At 44.4% G+C, this 25,329-nt stretch overlaps 1 protein-coding gene across 3 annotated transcripts in view; it reads left to right on the top strand.

Moving 5' to 3' along the window:
- The window catches only part of klhdc8b (kelch domain containing 8B), a 133,089-nt gene that overhangs the window by 9,415 nt on the left and 98,345 nt on the right, over positions 1-25,329 (top strand). For all 3 annotated transcript variants that reach the window (XM_033037327.1, XM_033037328.1, XM_033037326.1), the window contains exon 2: positions 1,927-2,645. In XM_033037327.1, the coding sequence (XP_032893218.1) occupies positions 2,270-2,645 (376 nt within the window). In that variant the 5' untranslated portion in view covers positions 1,927-2,269. The remainder of the gene's footprint in view (positions 1-1,926; positions 2,646-25,329) is intronic.

Consider the following 25,329-nt stretch of genomic DNA (forward strand, 5'->3'; position numbering starts at 1 on the left):
TAGCTGAAACCCTTTAATCCCAAGCAACATTCTGGTAAACCTCCTCTGCACCCTCTCAAAAGCCTTTACATCTTTCCTGTAATGGGGCAACCAGAACTGTACGCAGTACTCCAAATGCAACCTAACCAAGGTCTTATAGAGCTGCATCATGACTTCCTGGCTCTTATTATTAATGCCCCTAGCAATGAAGGCAAGCATACCTTATGCCTTCTTTACCACCCTATCTATCTACTTGTGCTGCCATCTTCATGGAGCTACAAAGCTGGACTCCAAGATCCCTCTGCACATCAATGCTGTTAAGGGTCTTGCCATTAACCTTATACTTTCCCCTAACATTCAACCTCCCAAAGTGCAACACCTCACACTTGCTTGTGTTATACCCCACCTGCCATTTCTCCACCCATTTCTGCAACCGATCTATATCCCGCTGTATCTTCTGACAAGCATTCCACATTATCTGCAACTCCTATTTTGGTGTCGTCAGCAAACATACTCACCAACCAATTTACATTTAAGTCCAGGTCATTTATATATATCTGGGGAATTCTCAAGAGCTGTCTAGCCTATAAAAATGTCGGTTTTTTCAGGAAGTGTTCATAATTCACTTTTATTCTTTAAATCATTTTTATAGCATAGACTGTAGGTTTTGTTTCCCATCCCTGATTATCCATGCATAGATGGGTGTGAGCCACCATGTTAAACTGCTGCAGTCTTTATGTTAAAGTTGCTCAAATCACGATGTTCCAGTATTTATACAATGAAGGAAAACAGATACATTTCCAAGTCTGGATGATGTGTGACTTGTACAGGAGGTGACATTCCCATATGCCTACTCCCTTGACTGCCTTGGTGGTAAAGGATGCTGTTAAACAAGAACGATACAAGAATTCACCGCAGAACACGATACAGGTAAGACCACCTGAACCAGTTAAAGGTAAAGCCACCACGACCCTCAAAGCTCCTCAATCATCTTTGGTCACTTCTGCATTCTCCTGCTTTCAGCGATTATTCAAGACCAACATTTAAGGTTGACCTATCATCAAAATATTTGCACAAACTTGCAAAAACTTTGCAGATGCCTAAACGAGGCTACTCTTTGTGTACTGTCTCCATGGCACAGCAGTACAGTTGCTGCCTTACAGCGCCAGAGACCCGGGTTTTATCCTGTCTACGTGGTTTGTACATTCTCCCGTGACCTGCATGGCTTTTCTCTGAGATCGTCGGTTTCCTCCCACACTTCAAAGACGTACCTGTTTGTAGGTTAATTGACTTGGTATAAATGTAAATGGTCCCTAGTGTGTGTGTGGAATAGTGTTAATGTACTGGGATCGCTGGTCGGAGCAGGCTCTGTGGGCCAAAAGGCTGTATCTCTAAACTAAACTATTGCCGAGGTGAAGCCGCTGTATGATTTTACTGGATGGTGTGCAAAACAAAGAATTTTACTCTACTGAGGTACACGTAATTATACAGTATCATTCAATTACTGAATCATTGAACATACCCAGAAAAAGGACATGGGTAAACTATGTATCTGCTAATATATGATCTTGAAGAATCTGAAATGGATTTAAACATTGAATCTGTTTGGATTTGTGGATATAAAAGAACGGCAGATGTTGTAAATCTAAAATAAAACCACAAAATGCTGGAAATTCTCACCAGACCAGGCAGTATCCGTGTTAGCTCTATTTCTCTTTCCACTAAGCATTTCCGACTGTTTCGGTTTTTATTTTGGATTGGTGGAAATTTGAGCTTCAAAATAAGTAAAAATAGCTTTTAAATTCTACATGCGTTCTCCTGAAGAGCTCAAACTGCAAGAACTCCATGCACACTGCCCAAAAGTGGATGAGAAGATTATAGATTATCAAAAGATTATGCTTTCCCTTGATGCTAAAACTGACGTCTGTTTTTGTTCCTTTTATGAAGGTTTAACCCAGAAGAAAGGGAGATGACGCCTAACTCTGAGATGAAGGTTCCTCTGCTGTGCTCTACTTTCCTCTTCAAGGCATTTACTTTCATATTCTGCCTACAGATTACCATATAAAATAACCTCCAAAGTAGCCTTTACCAAACTGTGGCTATAGCTGTTACAATGGAATCTATCCTTTTATAATTTTGTTTTGAGTTCCAGCAATTGCTAAATCATCGTTCCAAGTTGTTGCCTCTAAAAATGGTTTGTCAATGAACTTCATAATTAGTGCTCTGGAACTTGTAACTGAAGGACTCTGATGTTCTTTGGGAGACTCAGTGGGAACGCATTACTGCAGGTATGGCAGTGAGCGCAGTGAAGTCAATGTATTGGGAAGTGTTCCCTCCAATGCCCACTAAGCGAGTGTACTGCACTCCTGTGTATCAGGACAGGCAATTATTTGTATTCGGAGGCTGCAGTGAGACAGGATTGCCTCTGGACAAGGTGGAAATGCTGGACGTAGTCAGTCAGAAGTGGACGGGGCTTCCCTCGATGCCCACTCCACGCGCTGGGGCTGCAGTCGCCATTCTGAACAAGCAAATCCTCACCATTGGAGGCATGAACGAAGACCAGTGCCCCCTAGGATCAATGGATGTCTTTAACATGGACGAAGGCAAGTGGGAGAAGAAAGCACCACTGGGACAACCTTCAATGGGAATCACAGCTGTCAAAAAAGGTATGTCACTTAATATTTCTCAGTTGGACTTGAGCTTTCTCTTGGGGAACTTCAGCGAACATGAAGTCAGAGGTAACAGTTCATTTACTGACAAAACAGGAATGAAGTTAGACAAAAAATGCTGGAGAAACTCAGCGGGTGAGGCAGCATCTATGGAGAGAAGGAATAGGCAACGTTTTGGGTCGAGACCCTTCTTCAGACAGGAAAGAAGTATATGTCCTGTGTAGCAATGGATGAAATAATATTTTATGTAGAGTACGATATTTTTAAGGCGGAGATTGACAGATTCTTGATTAATAAGAGTTTCAGAGGTTATGTGGCGAATAGAAACATAGAAACATAGAAATTAGGTGCAGGAGTAGGCCATTCGGCCCTTCGAGCCTGCACCGCCATTCAATATGATCATGGCTGATCATCCAACTCAGTATCCCGTACCTTCTCTCCATACCCTCTGATCCCCTTAGCCACAAGGGCCACATCTAACTCCCTCTTAAATATAGCCAATGAACTGGCCTCGACTACCCTCTGTGGCAGGGAGTTCCAGAGATTCACCACTCTCTGTGTGAAAAAAGTTCTTCTCATCTTGGTTTTAAAGGATTTCCCCCTTATCCTTAAGCTGTGACCCCTTGTCCTGGACTTCCCCAACATCGGGAGCAATCTTCCTGCATCTAGCCTGTCCAACCCCTTAAGAATTTTGTAAGTTTCTATAAGATCCCCTCTCAATCTCCTAAATTCTAGAGAGTATAAACCAAGTCTATCCAGTCTTTCTTCATAAGACAGTCCTGACATCCCAGGAATCAGTCTGGTGAACCTTCTCTGCACTCCCTCTATGGCAATAATGTCCTTCCTCAGATTTGGAGACCAAAACTGTACGCAATACTCCAGGTGTGGTCTCACCAAGACCCTGTACAACTGCAGTAGAACCTCCCTGCTCCTATACTCAAATCCTTTTGCTATGAAAGCTAACATACCATTCGCTTTCTTCACTGCCTGCTGCACCTGCATGCCCACTTTCAATGACTGGTGTACCATGACACCCAGGTCTCGCTGCATCTCCCCTTTTCCTAGTCGGCCACCATTTAGATAATAGTCTGCTTTCCTGTTTTTGCCACCAAAATGGATAACCTCACATTTATCCACATTATACTGCATCTGCCAAACATTTGCCCACTCACCCAGCCTATCCAAGTCACCTTGCAGTCTCCTAGCATCCTCCTCACAGCTAACACTGCCCCCCGGCTTAGTGTCATCCGCAAACTTGGAGATATTGCCTTCAATTCCCTCATCCAGATCATTAGTATATATTGTAAATAGCTGGGGTCCCAGCACTGAGCCTTGCGGTACCCCACTAGTCACTGCCTGCCATTGTGAAAAGAGAATGCAGGAGAATGCAGGAGAATGGGGTTGAGAGGGAAAAATAGATCAGCCATGATTGAATGGTGGTGCAGACTAGATGGGCCGATTAGTTTAATTCTGCACCTATAATTTATGAACTTCTGAATATAAATTAAAACTTGGTTCTAAATTGTTTTTTATTTGTTTAGAGTCTGTGATAACTAAATATAATTTAGTTTTTATGTTCTAAAGCCAGCATTAAATAAATAAATTTAATTTTAACTATAGACAGATTACTTGATCTTGGCTTCTGCTTTGGCATGTTAATATTATGCTGCTTTTAAAGATCTCTCACTAAAATACAAACTTCAGTGAAAGCTTATTCTATCAAATTCTGAGAAACCTAAAATGGATTGTTGCAAAAACATTTTGTTGCTTTATCAGCATGCTGTGCAAGACAGAATCATGGTTTGAAGTCTCAGCATGTTTTAATTTCAAAGTCACGAGACTCCAGAACAACATGACTTTACGCTGCTGCTAAGCAACGAGCTAATGAAGAATGGGAACATCATGTGCCCTGAGGTAGTCATTATCTGACAGAGTAAATATAAAACATTCTTAGATCAGATATATATCATGGAAGAAGAGTTAGCATGACTTGAGTAGATACATGATACAAATGCCCAAAATTTAGCTGCATTGAAGCCAATGGATTGGGGTAAGCAACAGGCAGCGGATGCAATAATATCATCTGGTTTGGGTTCCAAATTGAACTTTACTTCTCTAATCTTTTTGCTAGTTACAGCAAAGAAATGTTTTATATTTGTTTTCCATTTTCTATTGTGTTCTATTGTGTTAATAAAAGGTTGTATGAAAAACCTGGCCCAGGTGATTTTATACCAATGTGGAGTTACTCTGTATTTCACCCAGTTGGATTATTAGAGTTCTATCGGGTTAATTATATTGCATTGTGTTGGAAGGAACTGCAGATGGTGGTTTATAACGAAGATAGACACAAAGTGCTAGAGTAACTATGCGGGACAGGCAGCATCGCTGGAGAGAAGCAATGAGTGACATTTCGGGTCAAGACCCTTCTTCAATCTGAGAGGAAGACACAGAGAAAGGGAAGGGCAAGGTGTGAAAACAAGACAACAAAGGGGTTCAAGGAAAATTAGAGAAGTCAATATTATATTGTACTAGGCCAGGTGCGAACCCGTTGGGCCCATTCCCCCAAGACAATATTCCACCACTCACCCATAGCCCCCAACTGCCGCTGACGTGTTCCCGTTGTGACGCCAGAGATCCCTGCTGTGACGCAAGTCACGGCAACCTTCCCCCAACTGCACAGGCATGGTCGGCAAGTGGGAGCACGACTGCGACGTTTTCAAAGTTCAAAATGACAATAACCTGGAAAATATCAGATCAATATGAATGCATCTCACTCTCCCTCTTCAGTCCCCTATTCCCCTTCTCCATTATCCACCCTCTCTGCACCCTCTACCAACCCTCCTCTGCTTCTTCCCCTCACCCCCTCCCTCCCCTCCTCCCTCCCCTCCCCTCTTCCATTACCTCGCCATACCTCTTCCTACCCCTATCCTCCTCCATTCCCCCTCATCCCCCAGCACTCCCTCCCCCTCCTCATCACCCTCCCTCTCCTCCCCTCCCTCACTCCCTCCCTCACCGCTCCCCCCATCTCCTTTCCCCTACCCTCACTCCCTCCCTCCCTCCATAACCCCTCTCCCCATCCTACCCCCTTCTCTCCCTCTATCTACCTGCTCCCCCACTCCCCACCTCTCCCCATCCCACCCCCACTCTCCCTCCTCACCTCCCCCACTGCTCTCCTCTCCCTCTATTCCCTACTCCCCCCCCTCCTCCCCCACTCTCCCTCCGCACCCCCACTTCCCCCTTACTTTCCTACCCCCCTCCTCGCCCTCTACCCCCCTGCTCCCCCACTCTTCACCTCCCCCCATCCCACCCCCACCCCCCCCCCCCCCACACACAATGGAAATCACATTTTTTTTAAAGGAATTCTCAATGAAAATCGCGTTTTTCCTTGAAATAACCGAAACCATAATGAAATAATGAAAACGGAAGAATTTGCCTAAAACTGGGTTTTTTTCAGAATTTAAAAACTGCGATTTTTTAATGTAAATGAAATTTGGGATCCCATTGTGACGTTAGTGTGACATCGAATGCGGCTGGCGAGCAGGGCAAGTGGGAAAGTGTTTTTGTAAAGTTTAAAATGTCAATAAGTTGTAAAATATCTCATCAATCTGAATGCAACTTGCTGGTTTACATCGCAGGACAATGGATAGCGCTATCGTGTACCATTTTGGCGTAGTTTCAGGGACAAAGCCACACGCAAACAAACAAGATTAGAGTTTTAGTAATATACTTGACTAAGTGGGACCCATTAGGTCCCATGTTCACACGGGAGGGCTGGTCCCCCAACGCAATACTCCACCTCAACACCAATTCCAATATTGCTGGCCAGTGGGGGCTTTCTGGAGCGCTAGTATGGGTGTTGTGGGCCGAAGGGATTGGTTTCCAGAGGTCTAGTATGGACATTGTGGGCCGAATGGATTATTTGGCTGGCAGCTCACTTATTCAGGCATGGTGGGCTGGCAGCTCAATCACTCAGGCCTGGTGGGCTGGCTGCTCAGAAACTGCCAGAAATTCTGTCCAAAACAGGTAAGAGACTCTGTGACAGAGAAGGGTGAGAGCGTGGAGAATCAATTTTAGACATTTTTCATCTTTTCTGCAGATCACAGCAAGGAGGGAGGAAAGTCTATCCTGGCCTGGATCTCACAGGGAGCAAATGAAGGGAGGGAGAAAAATATTGGGGTGAGGTTTAATACTTGCAGGGGAAATACTTACTGAAGCGACTCCTGGGCTAGTTCAGGCCTGATGGGCTGAAGGGGCTCTTAAAAAAAATCTGAGCAAAATCTCAGCGAAAGGCCCTTTTTCTGGACTTTTCCTGGCCGGGCATGTGCCTTTTGGGCCAAAATGCTCCTCCTAGGCTAATACGGCCATTGTGGGCAAAAGGGATGGATTTCTCAGCTAATAGGGGCCTTGTGGGCCAAAATTAATGGTTTCAGGCAGGCCAAACAACTCATTTCATTTCATTTCTAATTGCATTGCAGTTTCAAGCACAGGGCAGGCCGAATAGCTCATTGCATTTTCATTTCACTTCCATTGCCATTGCAGTTTCAAGCACAGGGCAGGCCAAGCCAAACAGCTGATTGCATTTTCACTTCATTTCCATTGCCATTGCACTTTCAGGCACAGGACAGGCTCAAGCCAAAAAGCTGATTGCATTTTCACTTCATTTCTATTGACATTGCACTTTCAAGCATAGGGCAGGTCCAAGTCAAATAGCTGATTGCATTTTCACTTCATTTCCATTGCCATTGCAGTTTCAAGCACAGGGTAGGCCAAACAACTCATTTCATTTTCATTAAGGGCTAAAAAATCATGTATTCAAGTACATTGCATACTCACAGTGTATTGTAGTTTCCCAGCTCAGACAGAGTCGTGACCTTTCCCTCGCCATCTTGCAGACAGACTGAGCCACGCCCACACGTCCAGGATTTATAGTCCCTCCCCCTCCCACCGGAAGGGGTGTGGCCTTCATGGCAGTGATTGACAGGTGAGAGAATCTCAAGATTTTTTAAACACTAATAAGTCTTTTATTTTGCATCGATGGGAAAAATCTTTGGGGCCTGCGCAGTGGAGGAGGACTCTGGGTAAGAAGGCCAAAAAATCACAGCCATATGTGGGAGCGTTTTTTTTCTAAAATCAAAGCACAGTGCAAACAGGAAGTGGTCAAGAATAGATAGATAGATAGATAGATAGATAGATAGATAGATAGATAGATAGATAGATAGATAGATAGATAGATAGATAGATAGATAGATAGATAGATAGATAGATAGATAGATAGATAGATAGATAGATAGATAGATAGATAGATAGATAGATAGATAGATAGATAGATAGATAGATAGATAGATAGATAGATAGATAGATAGATAGATAGATAGATAGATAGATAGATAGATATTGGTTTCTGACCATAGAGCAAGTGAAGGGTACACAGCCTTTTATTACAGACATTCTGTTGTCATCTAAAGATTGGTGAGAGGGGGTGGTGATGTGAAGAGGTTCACCCACATTATGAATGTATAGCGGTGCACATTTAGACTTTATACTTTAGAGATACAGTGTGGATACAGCCCACCAAGTCTGCGCCGACCAGCGATCACCCCGTACACTGGCACTCTCCTACTCAGTAGGGACAATTTACAATTTAGAGAAGCCAATTAACCTACAAACCTGTACATCTTTGGAATGTGGGAGGAAACCGGAGCACCCAGAGAAAACCCACAGGGAGAACGTACAAACTCCGTACACACAGCACCACTAGTCAGGATCAAACCCGGGTCTCAGGCGCTGTAAGGCAGCAACTCTACTACTGCACCACTGTGCCGGCCCAAAAATTGTCCAATTTGGGACAAGGATTCATAGAAATATTGGAAAAGTTTTATTGTACGGCCATGTAAATAATATATTATTTACATATATATATATTATGAATGACATGTTCGGATTGGAGTGTCGTGTCAATATCCATGCTATTTATTGGCACAATCAGAATATTGTAGCAAGACTGAATTTAAACTGGAGGTGATTAAATCTAATTATTCAGCTAACGTGATTATTTAGTCAGAGCACTGTATCACTGTAAAGCTTCTGCAAAGTTGATTTGTTCTCACCTCTACATTGTTGACATGCTTCTCACGTTTATATTGGAACATAGCTCCAATATACCTTTACAACAAATTATGCCTGAAATACTCAGATTGTTCAAATGCAACATGAAGCCAAATTATTTGCCCATAAATTCCTGCGCTGTAATTTCCTCATTTACACCATATTATGCTTAAGAAACATTGTGAATTTGGATGAAGAACCGCAGTATGGAGTGGGAGTAAACATCAAAACAGAACTTCAAATCTAGAATTAATATTTGTGCTATTCAAACTAGTAATTTGGACAAACAGTCTAATCCTCTTACAGCGCCAGAGACCCGGGCTCGATCCTGACTACGGGTTCTGTCTGTATGGAGTTTGTACGTTCTCCCCTTGACTGCATGGGTTTTCTCCAAGATCTTCGGTTTCCTCACACACTCCAAAGAGGTTTGTAGGTTAATTGGCTTTGTATAAATGTAAAATTGTCCCAATTGCGTGTACGACAGTGTTAATGTGCGCGGATTGCTGGTCAGTGTAGGCTTGGTGGGCCGAAGGGCCTGTTTCCACACAGTATCTCTAAATTAAAATTAATTCTGATATTAACAGATTTTGGATTTATATTATGGAATTTATTGGTCATTATGCATTACATATATTGTTTCTAGCATGTGGTAAATAATACAAATTATGACTTTGACATATGACATGGCCTTACTGTTAAATGCGTTGATGTAATCCCCAGGGCCAGATGGTCTGCATCCCAGAGTACTCAACTCAAGTCAAGTCAAGTCACATTTATTTATATAGCACATTTAAAAAACAGCTCTCGTTGGCCAAAGTGCTTTACATTTGTTATAAGAATAGCACAAGAAAACAGACTACATACATATATACATGTAGCCCTCACTCAGAGGATGTCAGGAAAGGCTTGGGAGTATAGATAAGTCTTTAGTCTTGACTTAAAAGAGTCGATGGAGGGGGCAGTTCTGATGGGAAAGGGGATGCTGTTCCACAGTCTAGGGGCTGCAACCGCAAATGCGTGGTCGCCCCTGAGCTTATGCCTAGACCGTGGGATATTCAGCAACCCCAAGTCGGCCGATCTGAGGGGCCTGGAGGTGGAGTGGTGGGTGAGAAGACTTTTTATGTAGGTGGGGGCAAGCCCATTAAGGGCTTTGTAGACATGGAGGAGTATTTTGAAGTTTATACGGAACCGCACAGGGAGCCAGTGGAGCGAGGCCAGGATCGGGGTGATGTGGTCCTGTTTTCGGGTGCCCGTTAGGAGTCTTGCTGCGGCGTTTTGGACCAGTTGCAGGCGGGACAGGGAAGATTGGCTGATGCCAGTGTAAAGGGAGTTGCAGTAATCGAGGTGGGAGGAGATGAATGTGTGGATGATCTTTTCCCGGTCATCAAACTGGAGGAATTGTTTTATTTTAGCTATCATCCGAAGCTGAAAGAAGCTAGCTTTAACCACGGCATTGATTTGTTTTTTTTTTGTCAAATTTCAGTGCTGAGTCAAATATGACGCCAAGGTTTTTGACGTGAGGTTTGAGTAGTGGGGTAAGGCTTCCAAGGCTGCCTGCTATCATTTTGATTGAGTCCGAGGGGCCGAGAAGGATGACCTCAGACTTACTCTCGTTTAGTTGGAGGAAGTTCTGGGCCATCCAACACTTTATATCCTCAAGGCAGTGGGTAAGGTTAAACAGATTAGATTGGTATTTGGGCTTCAGGGGGAGATAGAGTTGGGTATCGTCTGCGTAGCAATGGAAGGAAAAGCCGTGCCTTTCAATGACTTGGCCTAAGGGGAGCATATACAGGGAGAAGAGAATGGGGCCAAGGATGGAACCTTGTGGAACCCCACAGCAGAGATTAGCTGGGGAGGAGAATGAGTTGCCTATGTTAGTCGAGAAACTCCTACCTTTGAGGTAGGAGATGAACCATCTCAGGGCAGGGTCATAAATACCAACCCCGTACCAGAGACGGTCAATTAGTATGGTGTGGTCGACAGTGTCAAATGCTGCGCTGAGGTCAAGAAGGAGCAGGATTGCACAGTCGCCGGGGTCAACGGTGAGGAGTAGGTCATTGTGTACCTTCAGCAAGGCAGACTCTGTGCTATGGTGAGCCCTGAAACCTGATTGGAAAGTTTCCAAGATAGTATTTTGGTGAAGGTAAGGTATAAGTTGACTTAAAATTACCTTTTCAAGGGCTTTTGAGAGGAAAAGCAGTTTAGAAGGAGGTGGCCCTGGAAATCGTGTATTTTCCAATGTTCAATAGACTCTGGATCAGTTCCTGTGAACTGGAGGGTAGACAATGTAACCCCACTTTTTAAGAAAGGAGGGAAGGAGACATCAGGGAACGATAGACCAGTTAGCCTGACATAGGTAGTGGGGAAGATGCTTGTCGATTATTAAAGAGGTAATAGCAGAGCATCTGGAAGGCAGGAACGGTTAAAGCCAGCATGGATTTATGATGGGGAAATCATGATTGACTAATCTTCTGGAATTTTTTGAGGATGTAACAAGTAGAATGGATAAGGGAGAGCCAGTGGATGTGGATGACTTTCAAAAAGCCTTTGACAAGTTCCCACACAAGAGATATGTTTGCAAAATTAGTGCACATGGTATTGGGGGTAGGGTATTGACATGGATAGAGAACTAGTTGGCAGACAGGAAGCAAAGAGTGGGAATTAACGGGTCATTTTCAGAATGGCAGGCAGTGACTAGTGGGGTGCTGCAAGGCTCAGTGCTGGGACCCCAGTTGTTTACAATATATATTAATGGTTTAGACAAAGGAATTAAATGTAACATCTCCAAGTTTGCAGATGACACTAAGCTGGGTGGCATTGTGAGTTGTGAGGAGGATGCTATGAGGCTGCAGGGTGACTTGGATAAGTTGGGTGAGTGGGCAGATGCAGTATAATCTGGATAAATGTGAGGTTATTCACTTTGGTGACAAGAACAAGAAGACAGATTATTATCTGAATGGTGTCAGATTAGGAAAAGGGGAGTTGCAACGAGACCTGGGTGTCCTTGTACATCAGTCACTGAAAGTAAGCATGCAGGTACAGCAGGCAGTGAAGAAAGCAAATTACATGTTGGCTTTTGTAGCGAGAGGATTTGAGTACAGGAGCAAGAAGGTCCTACTGCAGTTGTACAGGGCCCTAGTGAGACCGCACCTGGAGTATTGTGTGCAGTTTTGGTCTCCTAATTTGAAGAAGGACATTCTTGCCATTGAGGGAGTGCAGTGTAGATTCACCAGGTGAATTCCTGGGATGGCGGGACTGCGCTTATATTCACTGGAATTTATAAGGATGAGTGCGCATTTTATAGAAACATATAGAAGCCTTAAGGGATTGGACAGGCTAGATGAAGGAAAAATGTTCCCCGTGTTGGGGAATTCAGAACCAGGGGTCACAGTTTAAGAATAAGGGATAGGCCATTTAGGACTGAGATGAGGAAAAACCATTTCACCCAGAGAGTTGTGAATTCTCTGCAACAGAAGGCAGTGGAGGCCAATTCAATGGATGTATTCATGAGAGAGTTGGATATAGCTCTTATCCTGGGGTACTGATTCTGGATGATCAGCCATGATCATATTGAATGACGGTGCTGATTCGAAGGGCTGAATGGCCTACTCCTGCACCTATGGTTCTATGTAATTTAGTAAATGTTGAATAATTTATTTCTTATCAGCTAACAGCTTCAGACGGTAATAGATCTAATACTTAACACGACATAAAACATTAATCTTAAAAGTTGATACAGCATCATATGTTAATATTTACGTGCTCAAGATTTGCTGTGGAGATATCTCCTCTACATCTGTTCACATCATTTCACCCTGAAGATAGCATAGACATTCCTACAGAGTAAAACATGGCACCTCTATATGCACCATCTGGACACAATAATAATATTTTATGACCTTCACCACCCCAATTTACTTGAGAGCGATCAGCAACCTCATGCTTTTCATCTTAGTTCTGTCATTGCTTCTCCCCAGACAAGTTTGAAGAAGTGTCTCGACCCGAAACGTCACCCATTCCTTCTCTCACCCATGCTGCCTGTCCCGCTGAGTTACTCCAGCATTTTGTGTCTATCTTCGGTTTAAACCAGCATCTGCAGTTCTTTCCTACACAAATCTTGTGTACTCTGCTCCAAGCCTTATCTTATATATTTCAACAGTCTTCATATACAGGCCATACACTACTACAACGGTTTAAATACAAACAACCCTTGATCATACCAGACTTATCAGAGCAGTCCTAAAATTCATTCATCTCCAATGTCGTTAGCACCATTTGGAGGAAAAGGATTTGGAAAAATAAATTGTTTAAAAAACCTGTTTTTGTCCATGTTCTATATTACAATGAAATCCAAACATATTTGATTTGACAAGTCAAGATGCTGTCAGTTCAATTTACCATTCACCTGACGATAATCAGCTATGACATAGACCACATTCAAACTAGCCTGAATAATGCCCATGTGCAGAAATATATTCTCACAACCATATCTACACAGGAGCAAAATGTAATTTTCTTGTGGATATTACAGCAGGCGCACATCAACAGAAGAAACTGATGAAGTGATGAAAAGTAAACCGTATCTTGTACCATGTCGGAGACTGAAAGCAAAGCCCAGCTATTTCAGGATACATGCATGAGATCGGACTAATGATTGTTATCTGTAGAGAATATTGAAATCTTAGTCCATCAACTCCACAGCATTGTCAGTGTCCATTAATAGAAATGCATTTATTCACCCCTTGCATTTCCAATTTGTAATTCCGATCAAACAGGTCACCATGCCTCTCATGATTAATTCATCCAATATGTACTTGCCCCGTTTCAGAAAGTATGGGGCAGGAATCAGCTTTCAGCAATAACATGGAAGTAACTCAGCCTTAAAAATATTATTCTGCGACAGGAAGATGTGTAATATGTACCCCATTACAAATATGCTTAGCATCATAGAGTCTTGCAGCATGGAAACAAGCCCCAACTTGCCCACTCCGGCCAACATGTCCCATCTACACCAGTCCCACCTGTCTGCAGTTTGCCCATATCCCTCTAAACGTGCCCTATTCATACTTATTGGATTATATTGTGGGGATGACTGGTCAGGGAGGAGTAGAAGCAACAGTCAGGTCGGTGGCACCAGTCCTGGCTGTGGCCGACAGTGGGGTAAGGTGAAGGCAAACAGAGCGATCATGACAAGAGACTCATTAGTTAGACGGACAGGCAGGAGATCCTGTGACTGTAAACAGGACTCTAGGGTAGTGTGTTGCCTCCCTGGTGCCAGGGTACAGGGTGTCTTGGAGTGGCTGCAGAACATGCTCATGCTCAGTTGGTGTGCACATTGGCATAAATGACATAGGTATGAAAAGGGATGAGGTCCTGTGGCGTGAATTAGGGAATTAGGCAAAAGAATAAAAAGCAGAACTTCTATTGAGGGCAGGAATAGGATAGGACTGATAAACGTATGGCTCAGGGGTTGGTGCAGGGGGAAGGGATTCAGATTTTTGGACATCTCTCCTGGGATAGAGGTGACCTGTACAAGAGGGAGAGGTTACACCTGAACTGGAGGGGGGGCAATTTCCTTGCAGGGAGGGTCACTTGGGAAGGTTTAAACTTGAGTAGTAAGGTGGTGGGAACCAGCGTAGAAAGTCAGCAAATGGAACTAGTGATGGGAAGGTGGAAGATATGAGCAGTAAGTCTCAAAAGAAGGGCAGGCAGGTGAAACTCAAAAGGACACAATGTGCTGGAATAACTCAGCTGGTCAGGCAGCATCTCTGGAGAACATGTATAGATTACATTTTAGGTTGGGACCCTTGCTCAGATTGAAGAATGGGCAAAGAAATGGCAGATAGAGTTTAATCCGAGGAGGTGTGAAGTGTTACACTTTGGGAGTCAAATGAAAGGGGAAAGTATACAATTAATGGCAAGAGCCTTAACAGCATTGATGTACAGAAGGATTGTGCCGGCCAAATCCATATCTCCAAATCCAGTCAATCCCACAATAAGAATCCAATAGCTGAAAGTAACAACACGATTAGGTAGATTGGTAAAGAAGGCAAATGACCTTCATTGGTCAGGGCATAAGAGTTAGGAAGAAATGATGCAGCTTTATAGGGCTCATGATGCAGCTTCAGGACTTCCTAAGTATAAGAGTCAGGAAGACATGCCACTGCTTTTTGGGCTACCGCCAGGCTGCATTTGAAGTATTTCTTGTGCCCCATTACAGGGACCGTGGGGTAGCTTTACAGAGGGTGCATAAGAGTTTACCACAATGCAGTCTCGATTACAGATTACAGATTACAGATTACAGATTACAGATTACAGGTTACAGGTTACAGATTACAGATAGCCTTTATTGTCATTCAGACATACAATACAATAAAAAACAACAACACATATTAACATCCACCACAGTGAGTCCACCTAGCACCTCCTCACTGTGATGGAGGCAAAAGTCTTAGGTCTGCAGTCTCTTCCCTCCTCTTCTCCCTCTGCGCTGAGGCGATACCCCATCGGGCGATGTTAAAAACAGTCCCGCGGCTCAATCACCGCGCCCCGGGGTGGTCGAAGCTGCCGCACACCAGTCCTGCTGACGCAGCCGCTGGCTCGCGGCCGAACCCCGGACTCAGGTCACCGCCACCAGAACGCCGTCCCAGCCACTGGACCACCGTTCCAGCCCCGAGCCGGATCGCCCTCACGTGAGTACCGTTACCGTCTCAGCCTCGCGCCAGGCCGCCCCGACATGGGCGCCGCTCCTCCCTCGGGCTGGGCCGCCCCGACATGGGCGCCGCTCCTCCCTCGGGCCGGGCCGCCCCTACGTGGGCGCCGCTCCTCCCTCGGGCTGGGAGCGCCGTACCTCCCCGAGCTCGGCCACTCCGACGGGAGCACCGTTCCTCCCTCGTGCTGGCCGCCCTCACGGGAGCGTCACAGCCCCTCACGGAAGCACTGTTCCAGCCCTGAGCCGGGCTGTCCTCACGGGAGCGAGCTCAGGGCGAGTCCTGGCGGGCTCTGCCTCCTGAGCCTCGAGGTCGCCAGCTCCGCCATTAGGCCTCAGCGCAGACGGAGGCAGAGAAGGGGAATACGACAAAAAAGTTGCATTCCCCCGCAGGGAGAAACAGCAAGCCCCGTTTCAACCCCCCCCCCCAAAACACAAACTAAAAACCAAAAACTAGACTAACCAAAACGAAAAAAACAACACAAAAAAACAAAAACAAACGGGACTGCAGGTGAGCCGCTGCTGCCAGGGCAGCGTTTGGACTTGCTTTCCAAATGCAAACTAGGATTGTTTTCTCCGAAGCACTGGAGGCTGAGGGGTGACCTGATAAGAGCATATAAAAGTATGAAAGGCTTTTTCATAGGGTGAACATTCAGAACCTTTTCCCCAGGTTGTAAATGTCAGTGACTAGGGGGCATAACTTGAACGTGAGAGGGGCAAGGAGGTATGGGTCCAATTCTTTACACAGGGAGTGATAGGTGCATGGAATACACAGCCTGGGGTGGTGATGGAGGCAGATGCAATAGTACAGATTAGTTTATTGTCACGTGTACAGTGAAAAGCGATAGTGGCATTAACAACGCTTTTTGATAGGCACATGGGTACACAGAAAACAGAGGGGTATGGATCACATGCAGGCAGAGGAGATTAATCTGGCATCAGGTTCAGTACAGACATTGTGGGCTATAGGTCCTGTTCCTGTGCAGTACTGTTCCATGTTCTAAGGAGAGGTTGACATTAGCTGTCAAAGAATGGTTCTTTGGATTTTGAAAATGTTCTTCAGGTAAAATGAGTAGTCGCTTGATAGACTTGCCCATCAGAACTTTGGGGTATTTAGCATGGTTTACTTTCCTTAATGAACAATAAATGTCATGATCATTAATATGCCCAAATATTGTTCATAACATTGGTGTAGAATATGATTTAAAGTTGCATCTTCGGCATGAAAATGTGTTCCAGCCATTTTGTTTATAAGCATGCGGTTCCATCAGATATACTTTCATAGAAGTTGTCATTACATTAGGGCAGCATGGAAACAGGACCTTCGGCCCACCAAGTCTGTGCCCACCAGCGATCACCCATACACTAGTTCCATCCTACACATCAGAGACAATTTACCCGAAGACAGCGGTAGAGTTGTTGCCTTGCGGCGCCAGACACCCGGGTTCCATCCTGACTACGGGTGCTGTCTGTACGGAGTTTGCACGTATTCCCTGTAACCATGTGGGTTTTCTCCGGGTGCTCCCACATTCCGGAAACATGCAGGTTTGTAGGTTAATTTCCTTCTGTAAATTGTCATTGATGTGCAGGATAGAACTAGTGTACGTGTGATCGGTGGTGGACGCAGACTAGGTGGGCCGAATGCCGTTTCCACGGTGTATCTCTAAACTAAACTAAACTAAACTAAACTAAACTTTATTGATTATTATTAAACATATCAAAATTTAGCAATCGGTTATACCTTGTTGATCATCTGACTCCTTCCATCCAAACCTGTATCTGCCAGTTGTTCTTTTCTTAGAAACAGGACGCCTTTAATCAGATGAACAGCTCACCCAAGTGTAGACCAGACCAGGCAATATCGAGGAAGTGTGAAATATAAATCATGGTAGAATTCGCTGAGTACCCTTATGTATCATGTCCATATTCAAGTACTGAACAAGTGCAACCTGTTCGAAATAATATCTCTGCTATGTTAGAAATAAATCGAGTAACAACTGTAGTAAGGCACCATTGTTTGTTTGTGGTGGGCGTTGTGCATTGACGTAAAGGTTCATTGACCCATTGTAAAAGACGGACTAATCTGATCGCTGACTCACTCTTTAATTTCTTGCTGCTTTACTGCATCTCAGGAACATGAAGACATATTCTGTACGATATGATTTATCTACTGACATACATAGGGTGCACTCATATTATTTTAAGAATATCAGTTGTCTAACAAGGTAATCTTTATTTCTAATGCTGTTTGCTATTAATGCCATGGAAGATTTAAAATGTCCTTGGTGTAATTGTAGAAAGCATATGATATTTTATGCTGGTGTTCACTAAGGGAAGTCATGAGGTTAGATCTACTAACAACATATCTTTCACTGAAGGCAGCCAATGCACAAATAACTGCATTGGCTATATAACATATCAAAAGTCCCACCACAAATTTTCAGAGTAATATACTAGACCAAGTGGGACCCGTTGGGTCCCGCCCCCTCAATGCACCGGCTGCGAGAGATGGGGAGATGGGGGGGGGGGGGGGGGGGGTGGGCGGCCAGCGGTGTCACACACACTACCCACCCCCACACACACACACACACACACACACACACACACACACACACACACACACACACACACACACACACACACACACACACACCCACACACACACTAATCCCCCCCCCCCCTCCTTGATATTATATTAATATCATTCATTGGCTCCTTGTGAGGGGGTGTAGAGAGGGAGGGGAAGGACAACTTGTTCTATGTGATCTTATTTGATTGTGCACGCTAGGTTGATTGCATTCATGGAAACACGAGAAGGTTGCAAACTCCCACCCCTGTCCCATTGTGATGTCATATGTAAATATCCATTGTGATTGGACGTCTGTGAGATGGCACTGTGACATCATCAGTGGAAAGTGCTGCAAGAGTCTCCCACTGAAAAGCAGTTAATTTTTTTTAATAAACAATTAAAACTTTAAAAAATTTGGAAATAGAGGTTCTTGGTTTCTTGGTCCTCCAACATATTCCAAATGGAATTTAAACTGGAGGTGGTTAAGGGAGGGCTTGGAATGCGACGGGAAGATGTTTATCCCGTCGAGGGAAAAAATGTGAGTAGCATGTGTGAAAATGGGGAGGCTGTGGCCAAGCGTTTTGGAAGAAGATACAAATTAACGGGATTAAAAGAACACAACACAACCCGGCATCACACAGAAATTTAGAATGTTGAGAACAAAGGGAAGAGTTTAGAAAAAATACCAGACTAAGTGGGACCCGTTGGGTCTCATGTTCACAAGGAATGGCTGGTCCCCCAACGCAATATTCCATCTCTCCACCAATTCTAATATTGGCCAGTGGTGGTGGGGGAGCTTTCTGGAGCGCTAGTGTGGGTATTGTGGGCCGAAGGGGCTGGTTTCCAGAGGGCTAGCATGGACATTGTGGGGTGAATGGATTCTTGGGCTGGCAGCTCAGTCACTCAGGCCTGGTGGGCTGGCAGCTTAGTCACTCAGGCCTGTTGGGCTGGCAGCTCAGTCACTCAGGCCTGGTGGGCTGGCAACTCAGTTACTCAAGCCTGGTGGGCTGGCAGTTCAGTCACTCAGGCCTGGTGGGCTGGCAGCTCAGTCACTTAGGCCTGCTGGGCTGGCAGCTCAGTCACTCGGGGCTGGTGGGCTGGCAGCTCAGAAACTGCCAGAAATTCTACCCGATACAGATGAGAGACTGTGAGAGAGAGAAGGGGAGAGGGTGGAGAATCAATTTTAGACATTTTTCATCTTTTTCTGCAGATCACAGCAATGAAGGAGGAAAGTCTATCCTGGCCTGGATCTCACAGGGGGCCAAGGAAGGGAAGTAGTAAAAATACTGGGGTGAGGTTTAATACTTGCAGGGGGAATACTTACTGATGGGCCAAGGGGACTCCTCCTGGGCTAATACAGGCCTGATGGGCCGAAGGGGCTCTTTTAAAAAAATAATCTGAGAGAAATCTCAGGGAAAGGCACTTTTTCTGGACTTTTCCTGGCCTGGCACAGACCTTTTGGGCCAAAATGCCCTGGGCTAATACGGGCATTTTGGGCAAAGGGGACTGGTTTCTAAGCTAATAGGGGCCTTGTGGGCTGAAATGTGTGGTTTCAGGCAGGCCAAACAACTCAATTTCATTTCCATTTCAATTTCATGCACAGGGCAGACCAAACAACTCATTTAATTTCCATTTCCATTGCAGTTTCAAGCACAGGGCAGGCCAGACAGCTCATTGCATTTTCATTTCATTTCCATTTCGATTCAAGTCTCAAGCACAGTGCAGGCCAAACAGCTCATTGCATGTTCATTTCATTTCCATTTCCATTGCAGTTTCAAGCACAGGGCAGGCCAAACAGCTCATTGCATTTTCATTTCATTTCCATTTCCATTGCAGTTTCAAGCACAGGGCAGGCCAAACAGGTCATGGCATTTTCATTTCATTTCCATTTCCATTGCAGTTTCAAGCACAGGGCAGGCCAAACAGGTCATGGCATTTTCATTTCATTTCCATTTCCATTGCAGTTTCAAGCACAGGGCAGGCCAAACAGCTCATGGCATTTTCATTTCATTTCCATTTCCATTGCAGTTTCAAGCACAGGGCAGGCCAAACAACTCATTTCATTTTCATTAAGGGCTATCAAATCATTTGTTGCAAGTACATTGCAGACTCACAGTTCAGTTGATTCACAGCTTAGATACACAGCATAGAATCATAGTTGTGTCCTCTCTCTCGCGATCTTCCAGAGTGACTGACTCACGTTCAGGCATCCGGGGTTTTATAGTCCTGCCCCCCCGCCCGGAAGTGCGTTACCTTCATCATGGTGATTGACAGGCGAGAGGACCAATCAGCCGATCTCAAGATTTGTTAAACACTCATAACATTTTTATTTTTCATCGATCGGAAAAATCGTTGAGGCTGCCTCAGCAGAGGAGGACTGTGAGTAGGATGGCCAAAAATCATTGAGATATACGATAGCGATTTTTTCTAAAATCAATATACACTGCAGAGAGGAAGTCAAGATTAGACTTTTAGTTATATAGGTAGATAATATAGATATATAGATAAAGTACTTCTTCACATCTGTGAAGTTACCATTATTTTATTTCAATTGAGGAGTAATTCCTTCTTGAGCATCTCCATGCTCTTGGTACACCTCAATGTAGATAGCTTTGTGTTGGTCACATTCACTTTCATTAATACTAGTGAATAATTATCCAAATAAATCTGTCAATGCCAGGGAAGAAAAGGTTCTCTTTTATCCTTTTGTAGTTTAGTTCTGGTATTTGTGAATATTTTATCATGTCCTGTATTAGTCGGCTCCTGACCTCTACAACTGTTTTGTTATTGTCATTCCCCCTGACATTCTTCAATTATTCATGGCGGTACAGTGGCGCGGCTGGTAGAGCAGCTGCCCCACAATGCCAGAGACCCTGGTTCGATCCTAACCGCAGGTGCTACCTGTGTGGAGTTTGCACGTTCTCCCCGTGACTGCGTGGGTGTTCTCCAGGTGCTCCTGTTTCCCCCCACATCCCAAAGATGTACAGGTTTGTCGGTTAATTGGCCTCTGTAAATTGTCCCCTAGTGTATACGGAGTGGATGAGAAAGTGAGATAGTAGAACTGGTGATCGATGGTTGGCGTGGACTCGATGGTTCGAAGGGCCTGGTTCCATGCTGGATCAGGTCAATGTTCAATGATCCAGTAGAAAAACAGAGCAAATGCACTTGCTTTTTAATAAAACCAATCCAACATTTTAGGTATCATGTGTAAATTCTTCTCCTTATCTGTCACCATTTGTCCCCTTTTCACCTCTAACCTTTGTCACTTACTCCACCCATCTGACAATCAAAGCCCCTCCTCATCTGTATCCACCTATCACTTGCCAGGATTTGTACCACCCCCACCTCTTTTATAGATTTGTCCCCTCCACTACAATCAGTCTGAAGAATGGTCCCGACCCTAAACATTGCATGTCCATTCCCCCACAGTTGATGCCTGACCCACTGAGTTCCTCCAGCACTTTTTGTATTGTACAAGAGATAACACAAGTCTGTAAACCTGAGAGATTACATTAGTGTAAGAAGATCGACACAAAATGCTGGATTAACAGGCAGCATCTCTGGATAGTTGAAAGTCTGAAGAAAGGTCTCGACCCGAAACGTCCAGAGATGCTGCCTGTCCCGCTGAGTTACTCCAGCATTTTGTGTCTAATTTTGGTGTAAACTGCATCTGCAGTTCCTGCCTACACACATTAGTTTAGGAGATGTAAATGTGAGGGAACGTAGGACATCCTGAAAATTACTTTCCCACAAGACAACATCAGACAATGGAGGAGGAAGCAGATTACTTTGAAAAACAAATATTAGTCGTATTTTTTGGCACAAATTTAAAAAAAAGCATAATCGCATATTTGGGGTTTCACATGCTCTCATTGACACTGACAAGCAAATGAACGGTATATATCACAGCTTCCATTCATTTTTGCCAGGAAATTGTATTAGCATCACCCAGAGAGGATGATTACACTGTTGCTCCAAAGATTGCTGGTTTTTCTGCTATTTTTTAAAATAATCTTTTTGGTTTTTGAGTGTAAATGTAATATTCTGCTTATGAAATGCATCATGTGAAACTGGTGCACATATGTCACTCGCTTGTTTCTAAACCAAGGTGACATAGTTGTCTAACATTGTCAGGGGCTATGTGTGAAAAGCGTGAAAGATGACTAAATCGTGTTTGATTTAGATCAGGCTCACATGCTGCAAATTCACACCAGCCCATGGGCCATTTCTCGCATTCACTGGGGACCAGGCGATGAACATGTTTATCTCCTTGCAACGTTTTTAGATTGAAACATTGAAAACATGCAGCAAGCTGATCAAGAGGAAAAAATTAATTCAAACATTCCACTTGCTAAGGGAATATCCATACATAATTGCAATCGATAAAAAAAATAAACAGGTGCATTTTCATTACATCAACCATATCCCTTTTGTGATGTTCAAATCTGGTTAGTTGCCAATGAAATGCATTTGAATTATTTTTCTAATAATGTGGGAAATTATGGGACGGCACAGGGTGCAGCGGTAGAGTTGCTGCCTGACTGTGCCAGAGATCCTAACCAAGGTTGCTCGCTGTACGCTGTTTGTACGTCCTCTCCGTGACTGCGTGCGTTTTCTCAAGGTGCTTCGGTTTCCTCCCACACTCCAAAGACGTGCAGGTTTGTAGGTTAATCGGCTTCGGTAAAATTGTAAATTGTCCGTAACGTGTAGAGCAGTGCTAGTGTACAGGGTGATCGCTGGTTGGTGTGGACTCGGTGGGCCGAAGGGCCTGTTTCCACACTGTCTCTAAATTCTAAAGTCTAAAGAAATGTAACAGTCTGTTTGCTTACCACAGGGTATCACAGACAATAATGGGCCACTAGAACCATAGAGTCATAGAGTGGGATACAGTGTGGAATCAGGCCCTTCGTCCCAACTCGCCTACACTGACCAACAATGCCCCAGCTACACTAGTCCCATGTGCCTGCGCTTGCTCCAAACCTGTCCTATCCATGAACCTTTCTTAAACGGGATAGTCCCAGCCTCAACTATCTCTTGTTGGGGGGGGGGGGGGCTCATACAATTATGAAAGTCATAGATAAGGTAGACAGTCACAGCCTACTTCCCAGGGTAGAAATATCAGACTAGAGGGCTTAGCTTTAAGTTGAGAGGGGCAAAATGTAAAGGATTTGTGCGGGTGAAGTATTTTACACAGTGGGTGGTGGGTGCTTGGAATGTGTTGCCAGGGGTGGTGGTGTAGGAAGATTTGAAAGTAGCATTGAGGAGGGTTTCAGATAGGTGCAAGGATATGCAGATAATGGAAGGATATGGATCCTATGCAGGCAGAGGAGATTAGTTTATCTTGGCCTCATGTTCAGCACAGTCATTTGGGCTGAAGGGCCTGTTCCCATGCTGTACTGCTCCACGATAACTCTCATCTGTGAGAGGGTCAGTTGTGTTAGTGCGGTACCAGGACATCAGGTGGGCATTGCTGTTCCAGCCACTGCACTGGGACTGCAATGGGGCAGCATGATAGTGCAGCAGTGGAGTTGCTGCCTTACAGCACCAGAGGCCGCGGTTCAATCCTGACTACGGGTGCACAGAGTTTGTACATTCGACCTGTAAAATTCAATAACAATTATAAATAGTCCTTAGTATGTAGTGCGTGCATATGTAACGAGGATCGCTGGTCGGCGCGAACTCGGTGGCTGCAGGGCCTGATTCACGCTGTATCTCAAATCTAAACTAAACTAAACTAAACTTGGATCTGAATCTACCGACTTGGAAGTGAAAATGTCAACTAATCCACAGCTTAAACCATGTGGCGAGGAATGTATGGAAATAAGGGAAAGTAGAAAGCAGTTTTATTCCCATCTGCCTTTTATTAACCTAACCCTAATTTGACACAACATGGAGGTTACTAAAGACATCATATTGATCCTGGTTAGCTGATGTAAAGTTTTCTTACCCCTCCTTTATTTTGTGCGTATTTTTGGACCAAGCAAATAAATGGCTCCAGTCTGGCAGTCCTTCTGAAATAATTCAGAGCACAGTTCCTACTTGGCTGGGTGTACTCCAAAACTACCAGTAACAGGGTATGTCAGTGGTTAGTCGACACGTACAGATAATAAATAATTTCCTCTTTGATGTGAGCAAGTTAAGCTTCTGCAATCAAGAACAGAGGGCTGAGATTCACCAGGAAGATGGAGTGTTAGGGTAGGGATGGGTTGATATTGTTGAACATTGTTGTGGGATTTGAGTAGGTGGATATCATGGACAGTATGGATAATTTCAACATCAAGGGCGCTCATCATTTGCAAAGGCATCAGTCTGAGACATTAACTGAAACATTGACTCTCTCCACAGATGTGGCTGTATTCAAGCATTTCTCTTTATATTTCAGATTTTCAGCATCTGCAGTATTTTACGTTAATGCTGTTAACAGCTGTAATTGGCCATTTGCTGAAACTGAAAAAGATGGATCCAATATTATCCATGTTTAGCAATTGTACAATAGAATGGGCATGAAAGGGTGCTTGTTGGCTAGTTTAGTTTAGTTTGCCACATGTACCGGGGTACAGTGAAACGTTGCATGCTATCTCGGAAGGAGAAAGACCATACATGATTACAATCAAGCCACCAACAGTGTACAGGTACGAGATAAAGGGAACAGTACAAGATATAGTTCAGAAAGGTCAGATTAAAGTTGGTCCAAGGGTCTCCGATGAGGGAAATGGTAGCTCAGGACCTCTCTCTACTTGATGGTAGGATGGTTCAGTTGCCTGATAACAGCTGGGAGGAAACTAACCCTGAATCTGAAGCTGTGCATTTTCACAATTCTGTACCTTTTGCCTAATGGGAGAGGGGAGAAGAGAGATTGACCAGCGTGCTACTCCACCTTGATTATACTGGTGGCCTTGCTGTGACAGTGTAAAGTGCAGATGGAGTCAATGGCAGGAGGTTGGTTTGTGTGATATTTGGGGCTGCGCCCACAATTCTCTTGCGGTCTAAGACGGAGCTGTTCCAAAGCCATGCTGTGATGCAGCCCGTTAAAGTTGTTTCATGTGGACCTGCACCCATTGGTGTGGCAAATTGTGAAGCTGGACTGCACAGGGACTGAATATGTGGAGCCACGGTGTCCACTCTTTGGCCTAAAGATTGATAAAAATCACACCCTCGTTTTTTCTCTCCACTGCAACTCCATTTCCCAGTTGGTAACTCTCCCCCTCCCTGTAACAACTGGATGAAACGGCACCAAAGCTGTTATACTTAATCAGAGAAGCTTCATTGAATCAGAGGTCCCTTGTGTGCATACCAGT

This window comes from Amblyraja radiata, chromosome 18 (genome assembly GCF_010909765.2).
Source record: "Amblyraja radiata isolate CabotCenter1 chromosome 18, sAmbRad1.1.pri, whole genome shotgun sequence".
NCBI lineage: Eukaryota > Metazoa > Chordata > Chondrichthyes > Rajiformes > Rajidae > Amblyraja > Amblyraja radiata.